The sequence below is a fragment of the Panthera pardus genome, unplaced genomic scaffold (genome assembly GCF_024362965.1).
Source record: "Panthera pardus isolate Hobbes unplaced genomic scaffold, ASM2436296v1 HiC_scaffold_26, whole genome shotgun sequence".
In the NCBI taxonomy this organism is placed as follows: Eukaryota; Metazoa; Chordata; class Mammalia; order Carnivora; family Felidae; genus Panthera; species Panthera pardus.
Genome location: NW_026526832.1, coordinates 33,264,401 through 33,282,187, shown reverse-complemented (window position 1 = coordinate 33,282,187; position 17,787 = coordinate 33,264,401). Strand labels below are relative to the sequence as shown.

At 44.0% G+C, this 17,787-nt stretch overlaps 1 protein-coding gene across 3 annotated transcripts in view; it reads right to left on the bottom strand.

Annotated features, from left to right (window-relative positions):
• NOL10 (nucleolar protein 10) overlaps positions 1–16,301 on the bottom strand; it is an 88,339-nt gene extending 72,038 nt beyond the window's left edge. For all 3 annotated transcript variants that reach the window (XR_008418105.1, XM_019452089.2, XM_053891160.1), the window contains exons 1-8: positions 16,128–16,301; positions 13,350–13,395; positions 10,769–10,867; positions 7,894–7,971; positions 6,482–6,519; positions 5,146–5,282; positions 4,371–4,436; positions 2,948–3,008 (exon numbers count right to left, since the gene is read on the bottom strand). Coding sequence is in view for 2 of the 3 variants with exons in the window: in XM_019452089.2 (XP_019307634.1) it covers positions 2,948–3,008; positions 4,371–4,436; positions 5,146–5,282; positions 6,482–6,519; positions 7,894–7,971; positions 10,769–10,867; positions 13,350–13,395; positions 16,128–16,193 (591 nt within the window). In the remaining variant the exon portion in view is untranslated. The remainder of the gene's footprint in view (positions 1–2,947; positions 3,009–4,370; positions 4,437–5,145; positions 5,283–6,481; positions 6,520–7,893; positions 7,972–10,768; positions 10,868–13,349; positions 13,396–16,127) is intronic.
• Between the last annotated feature and the right edge of the window lie 1,486 nt (positions 16,302–17,787).

Genomic DNA, 17,787 nt, shown 5'->3' with positions numbered 1-17,787 from the left:
AAAATATTATCATAATGTCTGCAACTTGTTTCCAAATGGCTCAAAAAACGTATTTCGTATAATACACATGCACGTTTTTATAGCAAAAGAAAGCAAATGTGCAAAATGTATATAAGTGATTAGTGAACTATGTTTTCAACTTTGCAGAAAGTGAAGTTTTCAGATTTTTTTAAAAATAAAAAGCAAAAAATTAAGCAAATATAGCAAAAAAGCAAAACATGAAAAAAAACCAAATGAGAACTGCAACCAACAGAGTAAGGGAACAAGTGGCATAACCCATTTAAGAATTGGGGCGCCTGGGTGGCGCAGTCGGTTAAGCGTCCGACTTCAGCCAGGTCACGATCTCGCGGTCCGTGAGTTCGAGCCCCGCGTCAGGCTCTGGGCTGATGGCTCGGAGCCTGGAGCCTGTTTCCGATTCTGTGTCTCCCTCTCTCTCTGCCCCTCCCCCATTCATGCTCTGTCTCTCTCTGTCCCATAAATAAATAAAAAAAAGAATATACTATGTGATCACTGAAAAGAACGACTTAGATGTGCATGTACTAGAAATACGTCCACAATCTGTCAGGTAAAAAAAAAAGTTTACTTAAAGAAAATAGTATGGGGGGCACCTGGGTGGCTCAATCAGTTACGCATCCAACTCTTGACTTCAGCTCAGGTCATGATCTCAGGGTCATGGGATTGAGGCCCCCCATCTTGGAGCCTGGTTAAGAGTCTCTCCCTCGGTCTCATAAAAAAAAAAAAAAAAAGGTATGATCCCACTGTCTTTTTTTTTTTTTCCCCACTGTCTTTTTTAAAAAAATGACTGTACTAACACAGAAAACCCTGAGAGGACACACAACGAATCATTAACAGTGTTTAGGAAGTGTAACGAAACAGGATTGGGGTGGGCAGAAAGGGAGCTACACTTCTCCCTTTTTACTCTTCTGTATTTATTCAATTTTGTGATGATAAAAAAACATAAAGATTTTTTAAAAAACTGTTTACTATAACAACCACCCTAAAAAGGTAAGACCTCCAACATCCTTAAAAGGCTTGACCTCGTGAGTCATTTAGTGTTATTACAAATGTGTCTGTCACAAAGATAAATAAAGGAAATCTTAGAAATCATGCAGCAGGCAATTCCAAGTGGTCTGGTCTTCGTGCCTTCTCAAAATGAGTTAACAGACTTTATGGACAGAAAAAAGAAAAACCACATTTCAAAAACAAAAAAACAGGTATGCAGATAAATTCCAGAGTAAATACGAACTTTTTTTTTTTTTTAACCATTAACGGCTCTGTGTGACCTAAATTTGAATATTTGTTGCTAAAGCCCGCACTCTTACCTACTCCAAAAAGCACAAAACGCAAGCCCTTATTGTTTGATTCTGACAGTAAGTAATAACACCTGTCACAGACAAAATAAAAATCCAACATGGAATATCCAACTTCATGTACAAGTGACTGGGGAAGTCTGGTCTGACTATGCATACCAAATGTCAAGCCCCCCGGTAATCGGTAATCCAGGATTTCAGGAACCCCGCCTTCAGGCAAGAGCGGGTCCAGTGTCCCCTCAGGGACACGCTTAACAAACAGCTGGTGAGGGAGTAGCCTGCTCTGGTGGATACCTTCTCTTACAGGGCAAGTATCGTAAGGAGTAAACTGGTCTGTAAGGACTCTATTTAAAAACTACTTTTCCATGGGGCGCCTGGGTGGCGCAGTCGGTTAAGTGTCCGACTTCAGCCAGGTCACGATCTCGCGGTCCGTGAGTTCGAGCCCCGCGTCGGGCTCTGGGCTGACGGCTCGGAGCCTGGAGCCTGTTTCCGATTCTGTGTCTCCCTCTCTCTCTGCCCCTCCCCCGTTCACGCTCTGTCTCTCTCTGTCCCAAAAATAAATAAAAAACGTTGAAAAAAAAAAATTTAAAAAAAAAAAAAACAAACCACTTTTCCAGGGGCGCCTGGGTGGCTCAGTCGGTTAAGTGTCCGACTTCGGCTCCGGTCATGATCTCACGGTCCGTGAGTTCGAGCCCTGCGTCGTGTTCTGTGCCGACGGCTCAGAGCCTGGAGCCCGCTTCGGATTCTGTGTCTCCCTCTCTCTCTGCCCTGTCCCAACTCGTGCTCTGTCCCTCTCTCTCGCTCTCTAAACATTAAAAAAAAATTTTTTTTAAGCAAATCTAGGAAAATTCTTGACAAGCATGAAGAACATGGATTCAAAAGCACTGCAGTTTAAAAGGAAAATGTTGTGTATTTCCTGAATGCTCCTACGCAGGATACACAAATCACAATCCCATTCGCCTCTACAGCGTAGGGTGCTTCCGCACGGCGCATCTCACGGGGTTCTCACCAGCACCTCTACGAAGCTGGCAAGGTGGTGTTACCTCCGATTCTTTGATGAGGAAACTAAGCCTCAGGGCACTTAATTCTGTTGTGAAACTAGTAAGTATCAGAGAGCTGGGACTCCGGGACAGAGTGCCTCCAGTTAAGAAGAAGGCTGGCTGTCGCACAGCCGCTGGTCCCGTGGAGCTGGTGATGCTCGTCTAGCTCCTGATGATCAATGTCAAAGCCAGACGAGATGCACGAAGGGGCAGTCTGCAGCAACAGAAACACCGTGGAGCGGTACCAATGTTCCGTACAAGCAGCAACCAGTAGCCTGTGGCTCCACTGGCACCCTGCTGAGAACAAGTAACTCGGTCTTTTTCTTTTGTTTCCGGTGTTTATTCCCTGAGAGAGAGGGAGGGGGAGGAGCAGTGAGAGAGGAAGACGGAGGCTCCAAGGTGGGTTCTACCCTGACAGCAGTGAGCCCTGTACGGGGCTCGGACTCATGAACCACTGAGATCATGACCTGAGCTGAAGTCGGATGCTGAACTGACTGGGCCCCCAGGCTCCACAAGCAACTCTGTCTTTGAGTAAAACTCCACTCGTCATCCAATGTGAAACAAATATTTAAAAACATAAAGGCAACATATGCTTACCTCTATTGTTCCTGTGGCAAACAAGCCATGCACTGAGTTTATGGCACACACATTATTCTCCCTAAAACAGGAAAGCAACGATGGAAAGCTTTACTATTTATTTTAGGCGGAAGGGATACTCGGTGAACTTTCTACATAAACAGCCCGGTCTTGTACAGAAAGAAAACATGCAAGTTCTTCCTCACTCACCTGCGCGTGAAAAAACACCAGAAATGAAGGACACTCAATCTGCCAGGCAGATGAGACAGGAGAGGAATTCCCTCTGGAATACTATCTCCCACCATGAGAATCAAGGCTCATTCGACTTTCTCCATGTTTTCTCCCCCGGCAGAAAGAACACAGGCAACCACTAAGCCAGTCCTGAGACCAGACTAGCTTGGGCCGGGCAGACTCATCGAGGCTTCCTTTTCTTTTTCTTTAAAACGGATACTTCACCCACCTCTTGCGGTTGTGTGAGGGTTACATGAAACAATTTACAAAGCGTGCAGCGCAGCATCCAGACAAGACACTCAACAGATAAATAACAGCCATCATAAACAGGGAAGTGTGCGGCGAAAGAGCAGCTAGCTTTTTATTATTCAACAACACATCATGAAGCTACTCTAGTTTTGTTTGTTTGTTTTTTTTTTAACGAAAATAAGAGCGCTGCAAGCCAATGTGAAAAAATTAGCCAGAGTCCACCTAGTCTCTGTCACCACATGTCCTTCCAACCTTTAGAAACCTTTTCAAAGCGACAAGGAAAACCCAACAAGTTCTTTATACACTTGGAGGAGAAGGAATCTAGCTTCTACCCCTTACCAGCTATGTGACCGTGGTCCTATCCTCTCTGCGCCTGAGCGGTCCTGTCTATAACAGTACCTACCGTAAAACTGTTATAAGTTTAAAATGAGCTAATACATATAAAATGCTCAATAATATCTGGCACAGAGTATTTTCACTATTATCACCCTTACTGTTACTCAATATCATGATTATGACAAATGTATTCTTAAGGATTTCTCTTTGAACAAGACAAAAATGTAGACTATAACGTATGATCAAAGGAAAACTTGAAAAAACCGAAAACGTCTGCCAGCAAAAACACAAAAAATAAAATTTTAAAAATGAAACTCCAAGTTAATTCAAAATGTCTCCACGAGAGATTAATACCACAGAACAAAATCATGAGAATTTAAAGAACACTGCAAAAAACAATAAACCGGACTTCTTAGTGAGTTATAAAAATTTTCTAGGATGCCAAAAAATTAAAAGTTTAAAGAAACCACCAGGTCTTCTGGTGACTTTTATGTTCAAGACAAATTGAAACCCTTTTTAACCAAGTTGCCCAGAGCTCTGCTTAAATGCAACAAGCTATCTGGTAACTTGAGCGTCTGGCTCCCCCTCCTGGCCGAGAGAAACACCCGGATTCTGACAAGACACTCACGCAGCATCCGTCTGTAGAGGGTTCAAGTACCGTCCTTGTTCTAAATTTAATCTATAAACTTCAGAGCTGCAAAGTAATGAATAAAGTTAGAAATCTGGTAAATGGCAATGAACTTTGCTTCAAGTAAATATAAATTTTAGAAACCTATATATACATACATACAAACATATACACATTTCTGGCTTACAAGGCATTACTTCTCTCCAAAAACACCAAAATGTATCTTAAGCCTAAAAAATAATCACCTTATTTGTGAGTCTGTTCATGTATAAAAGTGATTTAAACAACTCACGTGACAAGGAAATATTATGAACTTATTAAGAAGAATATTATTTAAAAATAACACAGAGAATCCAAGATCCAAAATGGATCTATAGGTATATATAACACTAAAAGAAATACAATAAAACACTAGTAAGGTGACATGATTATGGGGTTTTTTTATTCATACTTTTGAAAATATTCTCCCAATTTTCTAAAATGATTTATCATTTTTATCATCATATGGAAGGTGGTATTTAAAAATGAGGTTTCAAAATGTCACGCGATGGGGTTCCGCAAGCGACTTCACCACCACTAAGACCGCTGTTAGGTACCCATGTTGCTCTGGATTCAGAGCACGCCGCTAATAAAAGTCAATTTCTAAATGAGCAGTTACTTTGGAACTATACCCTCTGAGGGACCACGTCTTATCCCTCTCTTGATTCCTCTCCTCGATTTTAAGAACAGAAGTTGGAGGTGGAAAGGAGAAAACAAAGGTGATCAGCCCCAATACCTCGCGCCAACAAAGTACAAGTCACAGGACGGATAGTGGTAGGAGAAATCCCTCCCGAACTTTGGTATTCTGGTTTTGTAGTAAAAACCCGATTGTGAGTGAAATTCGATGTATCTGTCATTATGTAAAAAAACAATCTGAAAATGAAAGAAGAACATCAGTTTGCTGAGGTTTCTAGGAAAAGCATTTATTTCATCATCACTAGAAGTGACAAAGCAGGAGAAGCTGTGATCTCTCCCACCCGCTCTGTGTGCACAAGTCCATGGTGACCGAGGACCGGGACTAAGAATCAAACCTCTGCCCTGCCTCCTTAATGCCCTCTTGCACCCCAGGAAAGCTTTTCTCGCCCTCTGAGAGAGACTGAAAACAAATGCCCTTCGTGCACCTGGCCCCAGCACTTTAGAGCACAGAGCAATGTTTGGCAACTTCAGAGAGTAATCTCTTACTTTCCTGAAGAACACAGTTTAATAATCTCACAATTACCACTCAGGGTTTGATAAACTCCCTGTATCAACCTAATGTTAATATATTACAAAGGTATCTTAGAAACGGCAGATGGTATTTAGAAGCAAATCCATCAATATCTAGGGAAAAATACACTATAAAATGGCATGTCCCCGAACACATGATTAATGACCACCACAGGCAAAAGAATCAACTGGGCTCCGGTCTCCGAACTGAGGACAATACATAAAGCCACGTCAGCTCAGAAAATTCAATTTTCCTTCCAGATGACATCTGATGTCACTAAACTTTTATTTTATTTTCAAAAACTTTTAATTTTAAATTGAATGAGGCACTCAAGTTACAACTTTGTAACTACTGAAAACGACCCAAGGGTTGAGAGACGGACTGATGGGACCAAAAAAGAAAAAAATATATATATATATTTAGCTGTGTTTCGAGCTGTCTCAGAACTGTTCCACAACTACCTATTTGCCGTGTTAAGAAAACTAAGCATATAACAATGTTATTTTACTTTTCACATACGAAAGCGGCTTGGCAAATAACACCAGTGTCAATGTAAAAATTAGAAATCACAAATCTACAATCTAACATGGTCTAAAAAAGATGGCTGCTAACAATTCTTGACAACACAGACGAAGTTTCATATGCGATACAGGAAACTTATTTTGGTATTAGACTGGCCAAAGGCTATCGCTATCACTGTCCTTTTAAAAGATATTCTATATATCAGACATGTGTCAAACTAAAAAATACATTCATAGAAAATAATAGGTTTTATTTTACCACACAGCTATTTTTAATGTAACAACAGGAACATCACAAAAATACTTCTCATGACTTCTTGAGGACCCAATACTATCAAGCGTACCTTTGAATAGTCATCAGACAAAGTTTCAAAGGTGACAACTGAAAAACAAGAAAACAGTTAAGAAAAATTACAATTACCAATCCACATTCTTCGTAACAATGCAAACCTGAGGCAAAGATTCCAATTCAACACAAAAACTATGTACAAACTATATATAAACACCGGATCCCCCCACTTTTTTGTCCTTCCATAAAACAAGAAGAAAGCTGCCATATTATATTGACCCCAAAACACCAAATGGAAAATTAAAAGCTTTATAATTTCTCAATGCAGATCAACCAGATTTTCTGCAGAACTGAAGCTAATTAAACAAACTCACAAAACATAACGACTTCTAAATTCTACCAGTTTGTCTGAGATGCCCAAAACAGACATAGAAGAACATTAAGAAAATTATTTCTTTAAAAAAGAGAACAGCAGCTGTTTACTCATTCAGCCACTAAACATAAAGAGTACAAACAGTTGTTAGTAGCGGCATGTGGGGTTTGTACTGGTTTCAAAAAGGAGTGGGTAAAACAAGCTGAAGAATACTTAGCCCATTAGCTGTTTTCTCTCGACCCCAAACCCCAGCAGCCTGACAGAAAGACCTGCTTGTTCCCTGCCCTCCCCCCGGTGCAGTCAGTCGCCTTCTCTGCAGAGTGGACGGAGCCTATGAATGCGGGGAGCCTCCTGTGACTACGTCGCATGAGATGGCGAAGGGGAGATTTATCATCACGTGAGCCCTTTAAAATCAGAGTTTGCTGCTGCTGCCGGCAGAAGGGGAAGTGGGAGAGAGGCTCGAACAGGAGACGGACCCCACGACCAGGTGCTGGCTTAGCGGCGAAGAGCAGGTGGCAAGGAACACAGGCCGCGGCTGCCAGGATAAACGGAAGCCTCAGCCCTACAAGCACAACAGACTGCATTCTGCCGACAAGCGGAGAGCTGCGAAGCGGATTCTTGCCCGGGGCCTCTGAGTAAGAGCCAGGTGGGCCTGGCTGACACCCAGAGGTCAGTGCCGAGCACAGAACACGGCACGGCCTGGATGAACTTCACCTACAGGGCTACGAGCTAACGAATGGATGTTTTAAGCTGTCACACTCATGGGAATTTGTTACACAGCAAAGAAAACTAACACACAACGCATTCCCATTTTAAAAAGCGGAAGAGTTAGGGCGCCTGGGTGTCTCAGCGGGTTAGGTGTCTGACTCTTGATTTTGGCTCGGGTCATGATCTCAGTTTGTGAGTTCCAGCAGTGTGGGGCCTCCTTGGAATTCTCTCTCTGCCCCTCCTTCTCTCTGCCCCTCCCCCTGCTAGTACATGTGCACCCTCTCCCTCCCTCTCTCAAAATAAATTTTAAAAAAATTTAAAAAGAAGACAACTATCCACATATAAAAATGCTATTTTCATGAATTCAAATTTAATCTCTTACTTACCTTCTGAATCTAAACACCTTTCAAACTTCAAGGATAATTGATAGGTGTCATAACATCGAACCCGAGGTTTATATGTTCCTATAAAAAAGATTAATGTGATGTAAAGCCTAAAGGAGGTACTTTTCACTGGCAATATCCTGCAGACAGGTTAAGTACACTTTTTGTTTAGAAGTAAGTAGGATTCATTATAACCACATGAAAGAAAAAGAATTTAAAAGCAGCCCTCCCCAACATCCCAAGGAGAAAACCAGCAAAGTATATAAACAAGCAGGTCATAGAAAATGAAATACACATAACTACTAAACTTCACAAATAATCTGACTAAGTAGACAAAAACAATGAGACAGTTACTGTCCGTCAGAACGGCAAAGATTAAAAGACGGTTAATATCTGTGTAGGTGAGAGTGTTAAAAAGGCACTCTCATACACTTGGTGATTAGTATAAACTTCTCCGGAGGACAATCTGGCAAATCTCTAAAATGTGTGATGTTTGTACACCTTGAATCTGTATTTCAACTGATACAAGTTTATCCTAGAGAAACACGCCCACAAGTGTACCAGACACACAAAGGGTGTTTCCCGCCGCGCTGTTTACAACTGGCCAAAAACTGAGAGCAAATAAAATGTATACTGACATGGAAATGGTTCAATAAATGATGGCAGATCATCACATAGCTCACGAGAGGATGACCCAGGCCTGTGCCAACAGAGAAAGCCACCACAACACGCCACCGAGTACGAGAGACAGGGCAGAGAGCACAGGGAAGCGCCCCAGAGTGGCGCCTAGGGTCCCACGTCTGTATAAGTCAGCACTGGCGGCATAAGCACTATGTACAGAAGAGGCTGGCAGAAGCACGGTGATTATCTCCGTGAAGTGCAATTCTAGGGCATTTCACATTTTGTCTTCTGCAATTCTGTAATGTTTGCATGTTTTATAAGTTTATCATGTTTGCAATCAAAACGAGAAAAAGACTGGTCTTCAAAGCCAAAACATTTTTTTTTTTTAAAAAGGAATGAGGTAGTTCTTGAATCCCCGAGACCTCATTTAAAAATAATATGTAGTAGGGGGCGCCTGGGTGGCTCAGTCAGTTGAGCGTTGGACTTCGGCTCAGGTCATGATCTCACAGCTCGTGAGTTTGCCCCGTGTTGGGCTCGGTGCTGATAGCTCAGAGCCTGGAGCCTGCTTCAGATTCTGAGTCTCCCTCTCTCTCTCTCTCTCTCTCTGCCCTCTCCCGCTCATGCTGTCTCTGTCTCTCAAAAATAAACATTAACAAAAAAAAATTTTTTTTAATGGTTATGCAGTATAACATACAAATAGGTACACACGTAACACGTTATATATTATATAACTGTTTACATATTTAAACCATATACAGTATATATAATTCATACATATGAACTGGAGACTAAGAAATGTGTTAATACTGAGACAATCATCAGCACAGAACAAAAGAGACTGGCATATAGATGTATAAAAGTCCTGTCAAATAAGCAAGTGTTTGGAAAGGAGATATAAATGGATATAATGTTAAGTCAGCAAAAAAAAAAAAAAGTGCACAATACACAGGATTTAGGTACCACGATCACAGTCAAAACACACACTGGATAATGCTCTTCTAAATTATAACATGTAAAAGTTACCTATATTCAGGGCTTTTCGATACTAACGAATAAATATTACTAATATAGAATGTTAGTGGCATAAAAAATATTAGTCCATTACACAGAAAATTATGTTAAAAGCAACCCTTCCCGGAACTTTCACTCATTGTTGGTAGGAATGTAAAATGATCTTGACCGCCTTGGAAAAAGTCTGGTGGCCGCTCATTAAAGCGGAACATACATCTACCCTATGGCCCAGCAATGTCCTCCAAAACAAGCCTGTGTAACATTGTCCACCGTGCTTTATTAATAATACTAAAAAATGAAAACAGTCCAGGTGTCCAGCAAATGGAGAATGGATGGATAAGCTCTAGTACATTCTTATGAAGAAATACTATTTGGTAAAAAGAAAAAACCACTGACACCTGTGCCAGCATGGACGAATCTCAAAGACCTAAGAAAATAGATCTCACATAAAAAGAATATGCAGCGTGTGACTACAGTTACATCAAGTTTCCCACAGAGCAGTGGTTGCCGGTGCATGGGTGGGATCAGGACGGACTGTGAGGGGCATGAAAGAAGTTTCTGGGTGAGAGGAAAGTTCTAGATCTTAACTGGGGTTTCGCCTACATAGGTGAATGCATCTGTCAAAACTCCTCAAAAGATCTGTGCATTTCACTGCATGTAAATCTACCTAAAAGAAAAGCCATAGATAAATACGGTCTAGTTAATGGTACATATGCTGAGGTATTTATGGGAAAAGTATACTGGTATCTGCAACCTGCTCTGAAATGCATCAAAAAACGGGATGGGGGCGCCTGGGGGGTTCAGTTGGTTAAGCATCTGACTTCGGCTCGGGTCATGATCTCGCGGTTTGTGGGTTCGAGCCCCACGTCGGGCTCTGTGCTGACAGCTCAGAGCCCGGAGCCTGCTTTGGATTCTGTGTCTCCCTCCCTCTTTGCCCCTCCCCCTGCTCATGCTGTGTCTCTCAGCAATAAATAAATGTTTAAAAAAAAAAACAAAAACAAAACAGGATTAAAAAAAAAGGATGGAGTGATAGATGGACAGAGATGGACAGATATGATCCAACAATATACTACTGAGAATCTAGGTGGTGGGTAAAAGGATGTTCACCTTACAATTTTTTCAGTATTTCCGTATGTTTGAAAACTTTTATACGAAAACGTTAAGGTCATTAAAAAAAAGCGACCTTTCCCACACTAACATTTCCTGCTAGGAAACGTACGTAAGTCATAACGAAAAACATGCTTACCAGTTGCTAAGATATACTGTCCATCCTTTGACACCTTAATAGTGGTACAAACGGTAGGCATTTCAAAATCCTGAATAAGTTCAATTCTCCTACGGACATCTGCAAAGAGAGGAAGTAAATAACTGATTTCACGACCAGGTGCTCATTTTATCTCCTAAGGCCCAGCATGCAGAACAGTCACTACGAACAGGTCAACAATGTCCCAGTGCCTCCAAGCCTCGGAATACAGCCCCACCCATCACACAGGACGGTTTTTTCTTAGCTCATACCTTAGCTTTCTAAGCTTAGTATTTTTTACTTTAAAAAAATTTTTTTTAAGTTTTTATTTATTTTTGACAGAGACAGAGTGCAAGCATGAGCGGGGGAGGTGCAGCGAGAGAGGGAGACGCAGGATCCGAAGCAGGCTCCAGGCTCCAAGCTGTCAGCACAGAGCCCGACGCGGGACTCGAACTCACGAACTGTGAGATCGTGACCTGGGCCAAAGTCAGACACTTAACCGAATGAGCCACCCAGGCGCCCCAGTATTTTTTACTTTTTAAAAAGTATCATCACTAATTGAAAAAAAAAAAAAAAAAAAATGTCCACAGTGGTGTATCAAACATCCAGTTTCAAGAGCCAGACAAGGGGGGAACACAACAAATATTATACCACTATCATTACTCAGTCACGGCTAAGACAAAAATCTTACCATTTTTTTCCTCCTAGATACTAAGTTTAGGGGCGCCTGGGCGGCTCAGTCGGTGGGGCGTCTGACTTCGGCTCAGGTCATGATCTCACAGCTTGTGAGTTCGAGCCCCATGTCAGGCTCTACGCTAACAGCTTGGAGCCTAGAGCCTGCTTCCAGATTGTGCGTCTCCCTCTCTCTCTGCCCCTCCCCTACTCATGCTCTGTGTCTCTCTTTCTCTCTCTCCTTCAAAAACAAACATTAAAAAAATTGTTTTTAATTTAAATCTTCAAAATCCTAAGTTTATGTAAGAAACTGCTGGCAAGCTGACTTTGCCTCTGTTGGCACCAGGGTTCTGAGCCAAGAGGACCCAGGCTGGATTAAGATTTAGAGCAATCTCTCTGGATCAAAAGGCTTGAACACGGACTCTCACAAAACCTGGCTCCCTTCTACAATCCACACAATGTGTCTACTGCAAGGACCATTTATGACTCCATGGCACATTACTGCCTTGCTTATTAAATTAAACCCAAATATAAGATTCAAACCAACCGAGTAGGAATGGCCCACTCAATATGAAAGACACATGATAGTTTTGAGATGGGCTGAGAGAAAGGGTTGATGAACAGTTTTTCCTCTAAGTAATCTGAATCTCTTTTCTACACTCTAGGCCACCGGGTAGAACGTGGGGGAGGGGGGAGTGGTCAGAAGAAATCGGAACCAGTGAACGTTACTAAAGGAGCAGTTCTTGTTTTCCTTGGATTCAAAGTTTCCATTTTCTAACTTCAGAACTATCTACACAAAGCCGTCTCTTCCAAGATGCTTGCCTTGGGGTATTTATCTCACACACACAGAAATCCCTTCCAACACCTTAGTCTTTGATTTTTAGAGACTAATTTAAACAACATGTATGGAAAGATAAATCATCTTTCACATGTGACAAGCTGTAATGGAGAAAATTTGCCAAAAATCTGTTCGAAACAAAACTGATCAATGCCTTAAACTTATGAATCCGGAAAAGAACGATTCAGTGTGACACCCGAATCCTGGCAGCTAACGTGACACGAACGTCCGAGTGCATAAAAGTCGCCCCTAAGGTGACAAGGCGACCCGCCTACACGGTGGGATGCCCGGGAGCTGCGATCTGCCCCTCCCTCAAAAAAAACAGCTGATCTTCTATCTTTCCCTATTCTTCCCAGCCAGTATAAGTTAAAGAATGTAAATTTTCTGCAATTATCCTTTATGAAAAAGATGCTGACGTGCTGGCGAACAAAGCAGTCATGGCCCTGCTAGGAGAGTCGGCCTTCCTCGGGTCTCCCGCATCACCGCCCACCTTGCTAGGTCCAGCAAGACTGCCGTGCCCCGGTCGCGCCTGAGCCTGAGCCATCTCTCAGGGGTGTCTGCGCGGCCGAGAACCCTGACGGGTAAGGGAACGTGTCTCCTCTGGACAGACGGCAGGCTTGCTCACTGCGGCTACAGAAGCAGCGGACTTCCCGAGCTAGGTGTGGCTCAGCTGCAACACAGACCCCGTGTGCCTGCAGCCACCTGGGCCGTGCTGAGTGTCCCTGTGGGACTCAGGGCAGGGGGAGCTGGCAGAGATACGCTGATGCTCATGCCATCTGCTGTGCCAAGCTGGGGTTCTCATCTCCGACCCAGGAATCTTGTCTCTTCCACTACTATCCGTGAAATTGTTAACAGGCTAACTCATTTTAAGTAGGTAGAATTCAACCTCACGCCCACCAGGAACATATCAACCACAACAAAAGGTTTTTAGGAAGGAAAAGGGCAAAAAGTTTATTTCCCACTTTTTAACTGCCCTGTATCTTTGTCAACCTCCACTTAAATATGATAACAAATGTGTGAAAGCACTGTTGCATAGGTCGTGCACGTAGCCAGGGTGGGGAAAAAAATACTCACCGACATCCTTCTTCTGTAGTGCTCTCTTCTTCCTGTCAGAAAGCCACTTAAAGAAAATGAAGAGACTTTATTTTAAAACAGATTTACTTTGCTTTCCTGCTTACCAAAGTGCTCACATTAAAAAAGTTAAAACTTTATAGGAATATATTAACAGAGGAAGTGAAAAGATTCTATAATCCCAACCCTGTTAACATATCCCCCGGGGTTTTTTTTTCTTGTATATATTTACATATATTAGACAATACATTTTATTCATTTTATTATTTTTTTAGTGTTTATTTATCTTTGAGAGAAACAGAGCGTGAGCCAGGGGAGGGGCAGAGAGAGGGAGACACAGAATCCAAAGCAGGCTCTAGGTGCTGAGAGCAAAGAGCCGGACATGGGGCTCGAACCCACAAACCATGAGATCATGACCTGAGCTGAAGTCAGATGCTTAACCGACTGAGCCACCCAGGCGCCCCTAGACATTTTAGAACCACTATGTTTTACCCAAGAGAAAACTAATTCATTGGGAAAGTAATAAGCCTCAAATATTAGGAGGGTTACCACTAATATTTGGAACAACTTTATTTAGGTCAAATATTAAAAAGCAAACCATTAAAAGGGGAAAGTTTCTCGAGCATATTTTTTACAAAGAACAAAACTAGATCATTAAGCAAATAGCTGACACTTGATAATACGGAAATGATGCTTTTAAGTCATACTCACTGACAGATTTTTTTTTTCTTTTGAGAGAGAGAGAGCGCGAGCGAGCACGCAAACCAGGTGAACGGCAGAGGGAGAGCGAGAATCTTAAGTAGGCTTCATGCCCAGCGTGGAGCCTGACTCGCACTCCATCCCATGACCCTCGGGATCGTGACCTGAGTCAAAATCAAGAGTCAGACGCTCAACTGACTGAGCCACCCAGGCACCTCTGGGAGCAGATTTTCTTCTGAAATTAACGCAGCTCAATTTAGCAGACGGCGTAATTCTAAAGCCCAAGTCTTTCAGGAGGCCTAGCTCCCTCATCCCCATTCGTGAGGCCTCCCCGGCTACAGTTGTTTGCACAAAGCAGCTCGGATGAAAGCTTCCAACAGCACTGGCGGGAACGCCCTAACTTCCCACTTGAGCCTACAAGGCCCACCTCTCCAGCCTTACCTGCCCCCACTGTCTCCCCTTGGCTTGCCACAGCCACACCCGCGCCTCTTCGGCTTCTCCAACATGCCAAGGGCATTCCCAGTTGGGGACATTTACGCTTTCTGTTCTCTCAACACTGAAAACTCTTTCCCCGTCTTTTCATTACCCAAGTCTCTGCTCAAATATCACCTCCTATAGAGAGGCCTTCCCTGAAGGCTTTATCCAAAACATTCTCTGACCACTTTCGCCACAACACTCTTTTTTCTTTTCCAATTTTTATTTAAATTCTAGTTAGCTGACATACAGCGTAACACTGGTTTCAGGAGTAAAATTCAGCGATCAGTCACTTACATATAACACCCAGCGCTCATCCCAACAAGTGCCCTCCTTAGCGCCCATCACCCATCTAGCCCATCCTCCCCACCACCTCCCTCCAGCAACCCCCAATTTGTTCTCTATCATAAGAGTCTCTGTGGTTTGTTCCCCTCTCTCTTTTTTCCCCCTCCCATATGTTCATGTATTTTGTTTCTTAAATTCACAACGCTCTCTTCTAGTCCATTCATCGAAGCTGTCTTCCTGTTTGCTCACTTCGCCTTTCCCCCAACAGGGAAACTTATCACCATGTATCCCAACACTCAGAACAGGGCTACCGGCACGTAGTTACTTCTCAACAAATGCGCAGAATGACCAAAACGAGAAAGATCATGCTGTGTGACGAATAGTCGGAAGATGAGGAATTAGCTGGCCTGAATTCTGAAAAGAAAGGCAGACTCTAATCACAGACTCCAGATCTTTCGGGGGCAGGCACAGCGAAGAAGAAACAGCTCCTCGTTTATTCAGATTTCTAAGGGCAAGAGTGGAACTAACACCAGCATGCTATAAGATGACAAGTTTCAACACCAGTATCTAGCAAGTAATCTTAAAATGGAAATGAGCTTCTGCTAGAAGTTTCTTCCCACTGGCAGTGCCTGGACAGAGGCTTGTTCATCGCTTATAAGAAATTAAAAAAAAAAAAACAAGCCGCAGATCATAGATGTGTGAGCTTGGACAACTCACTCTTCCCATCGCTGGATCTGCTGCATACCTTAAACATGAGAAGACGACTGTAAAACAATCACTATTTTCCCAGCTCCTTCCAACTCTGAGGTCCTAAGACCCGATGAAATCAAGTTAAGGTCGGCAAGGTTCAGAAACACTGCCCTCTACACCATACAAGTCTGCAGGTGCAAACTCTGTGTGCGTTTTCTTGCTCACTTGCTGTATCTCTAGAACTTGCCCTACAATAGGAATCCAACAAACAGCTGATGCGTGGACATTAAAATGGGGGAGAAAAGCCCGCAACCCATCTGTCCGCGCTTTCCTCCTCGGTGCGGCAGAAGCTGGGAACATCCCCAGAAGCCCCAAAGGACGCGCGTCGCCTGTTCTAGAGAACTCTGCAAAAGTTCCAGCGAAGCTCATCGCCCCTGATCACCCGCCGCCCAGCTTCTGGCGCGGGGACAGCAGTGTCCTCGACGACCGGCACCGACCAGCTCCCGCGGGCACGGCCACTTGCCCCCCGGGCCTCCCCGAGCCAGGGGCCGGCCAGGGCCAGGCTAACACGGAGGCCAGGGCCGAGGAGAGGGGCGGCTGCCTCGAGAGGCGGGGGACCCCGAAGTGCCTCACCTCAGGCAGGGACTTGCCGCAGCTGAGACTGTAAATCTTCACCTCGTTGAGGCTGGACACCTGCATGGCCGGACAGAGCGGCGGCGACCCACGTTCCTCCGCGAGCCCCTCTCCCCGCGCCACACGCGAGCATCCGAACCGCAGCGTGTCCCCGGCGCGACTGGGCGGCGTGCGGCGCTGGCGACGGCTGATGACGCACTCGCGGCGCCGGAACTGCGCCAGTTCCCGGAGGAGGGGGCGTGGCCGAATGGAACGGAGCGGCTGGGGGCGGGGCTCTGGCCAGGCCACCCCGAGTGCGGGAGGGCTGGGAGCCGCGCAGTCTCCCCTGCGCAGTGCGTGCGTTGACACTCTCCTGGGGTCGCTGTCCTGGCCGAAGTGTCGCCGCCCGAGCGGGGCAGGCGGTGCAGTCCGGCGCCCGGTGGCCTGGGGGGCTGGGTCAAGGGAATCCATCCAGCCCCTGGGCGAAGCCAGAGTACTCAGGGTGGATTCTTCTCTCCTCCACCGTGTTTCTTTCAGCAATGTTACATTACAAATAAGTGCTCTTTAAAGTTGACGTATAAAAATGTTACTTGCGGGGGTGCCTGGGTGGCTCAGTCAGTTAATCGTCCAAGTCATGATTTTGTCTCAGGTCATGCATGATTCCGGCTCTGAGAGCCTCCTTGGGAGAATCTCCCTTTCTCTCTCCCCCTCTCTCTCAAACATTTTTTTTTTTTAATGTTACTTTCGTCTAGATTTGTTCGACACTCATCCACAAAGGAGTGAAAGAAAAGAAAAGGCAAACTAAGGAAAAAGAAAACGATAAAAGAAGGAGTGGTCGGGGCGCCCGGGTGGCTCAGTGAGTTGAGCGTCTGATTTCTCAGGTCATGATCTCATGGCTGGTGAATTCGAGCCCCACATCAGGCTCTGTGCTGACAGCTCGGAGCCTGGAGCCTGCTTCGGATTCCGTGTCTCCCTCTCTCTCCTACTCCTCCCCTGCTCACACTCTGGCTCCAAAAGTGAATAAACATTTTTTAAAAGTGTGTTTTTGGTTTTGTTTTTGTTTTTAAAGGAGTGGACATCAAGGGTGAAGTGCTTTGGAACCTGATGTCTTTTGAGACAGGCGTGTGACAGCAACGACAGACAGACACAGCCCCTCACTACATATCGTTTTCAGAAAGTTCACAGACTGTTGATTGTCCAACTGCATAGAGAACTGCCTTTACTGCTGCCTAGCTGTGAGAAGTGCAGAATTTTCCGCTCAGAGGAAAACTTAAGGAGAAAATGTAGGTTAACAGCAGTCAAAGGTGTCCGTTTAAAATTGTAACATAGTATTCACATCCCTTACCTATAGCTGAGGTGGGTCATTTGGGGCACAGGCTTTATTAGTTCATGGCAAGGCGAGGGCTTCTGTGGGGCTTTCGCAATTTTGTTTTTGTTGTAACTGTCCTCAAAGTTCCTGTCCAGATTCTATCTTCTGCTTGAGAGTTTCTTTGAGGAAATATGCAGGAAACCTCCTTGGGGAGGCCATATGCCACAGTAGAAAGATCATGGGTTCATAAGAATCATAAAATAGGCATGTTAAGCAAGTCATAAAAAAAGAAAGCACTTATTTTCCAAAATATGCAGGATGATTTCCAAGAAATCTGGAATACTTTTGTACAAAAATGATTACTTCTATTAT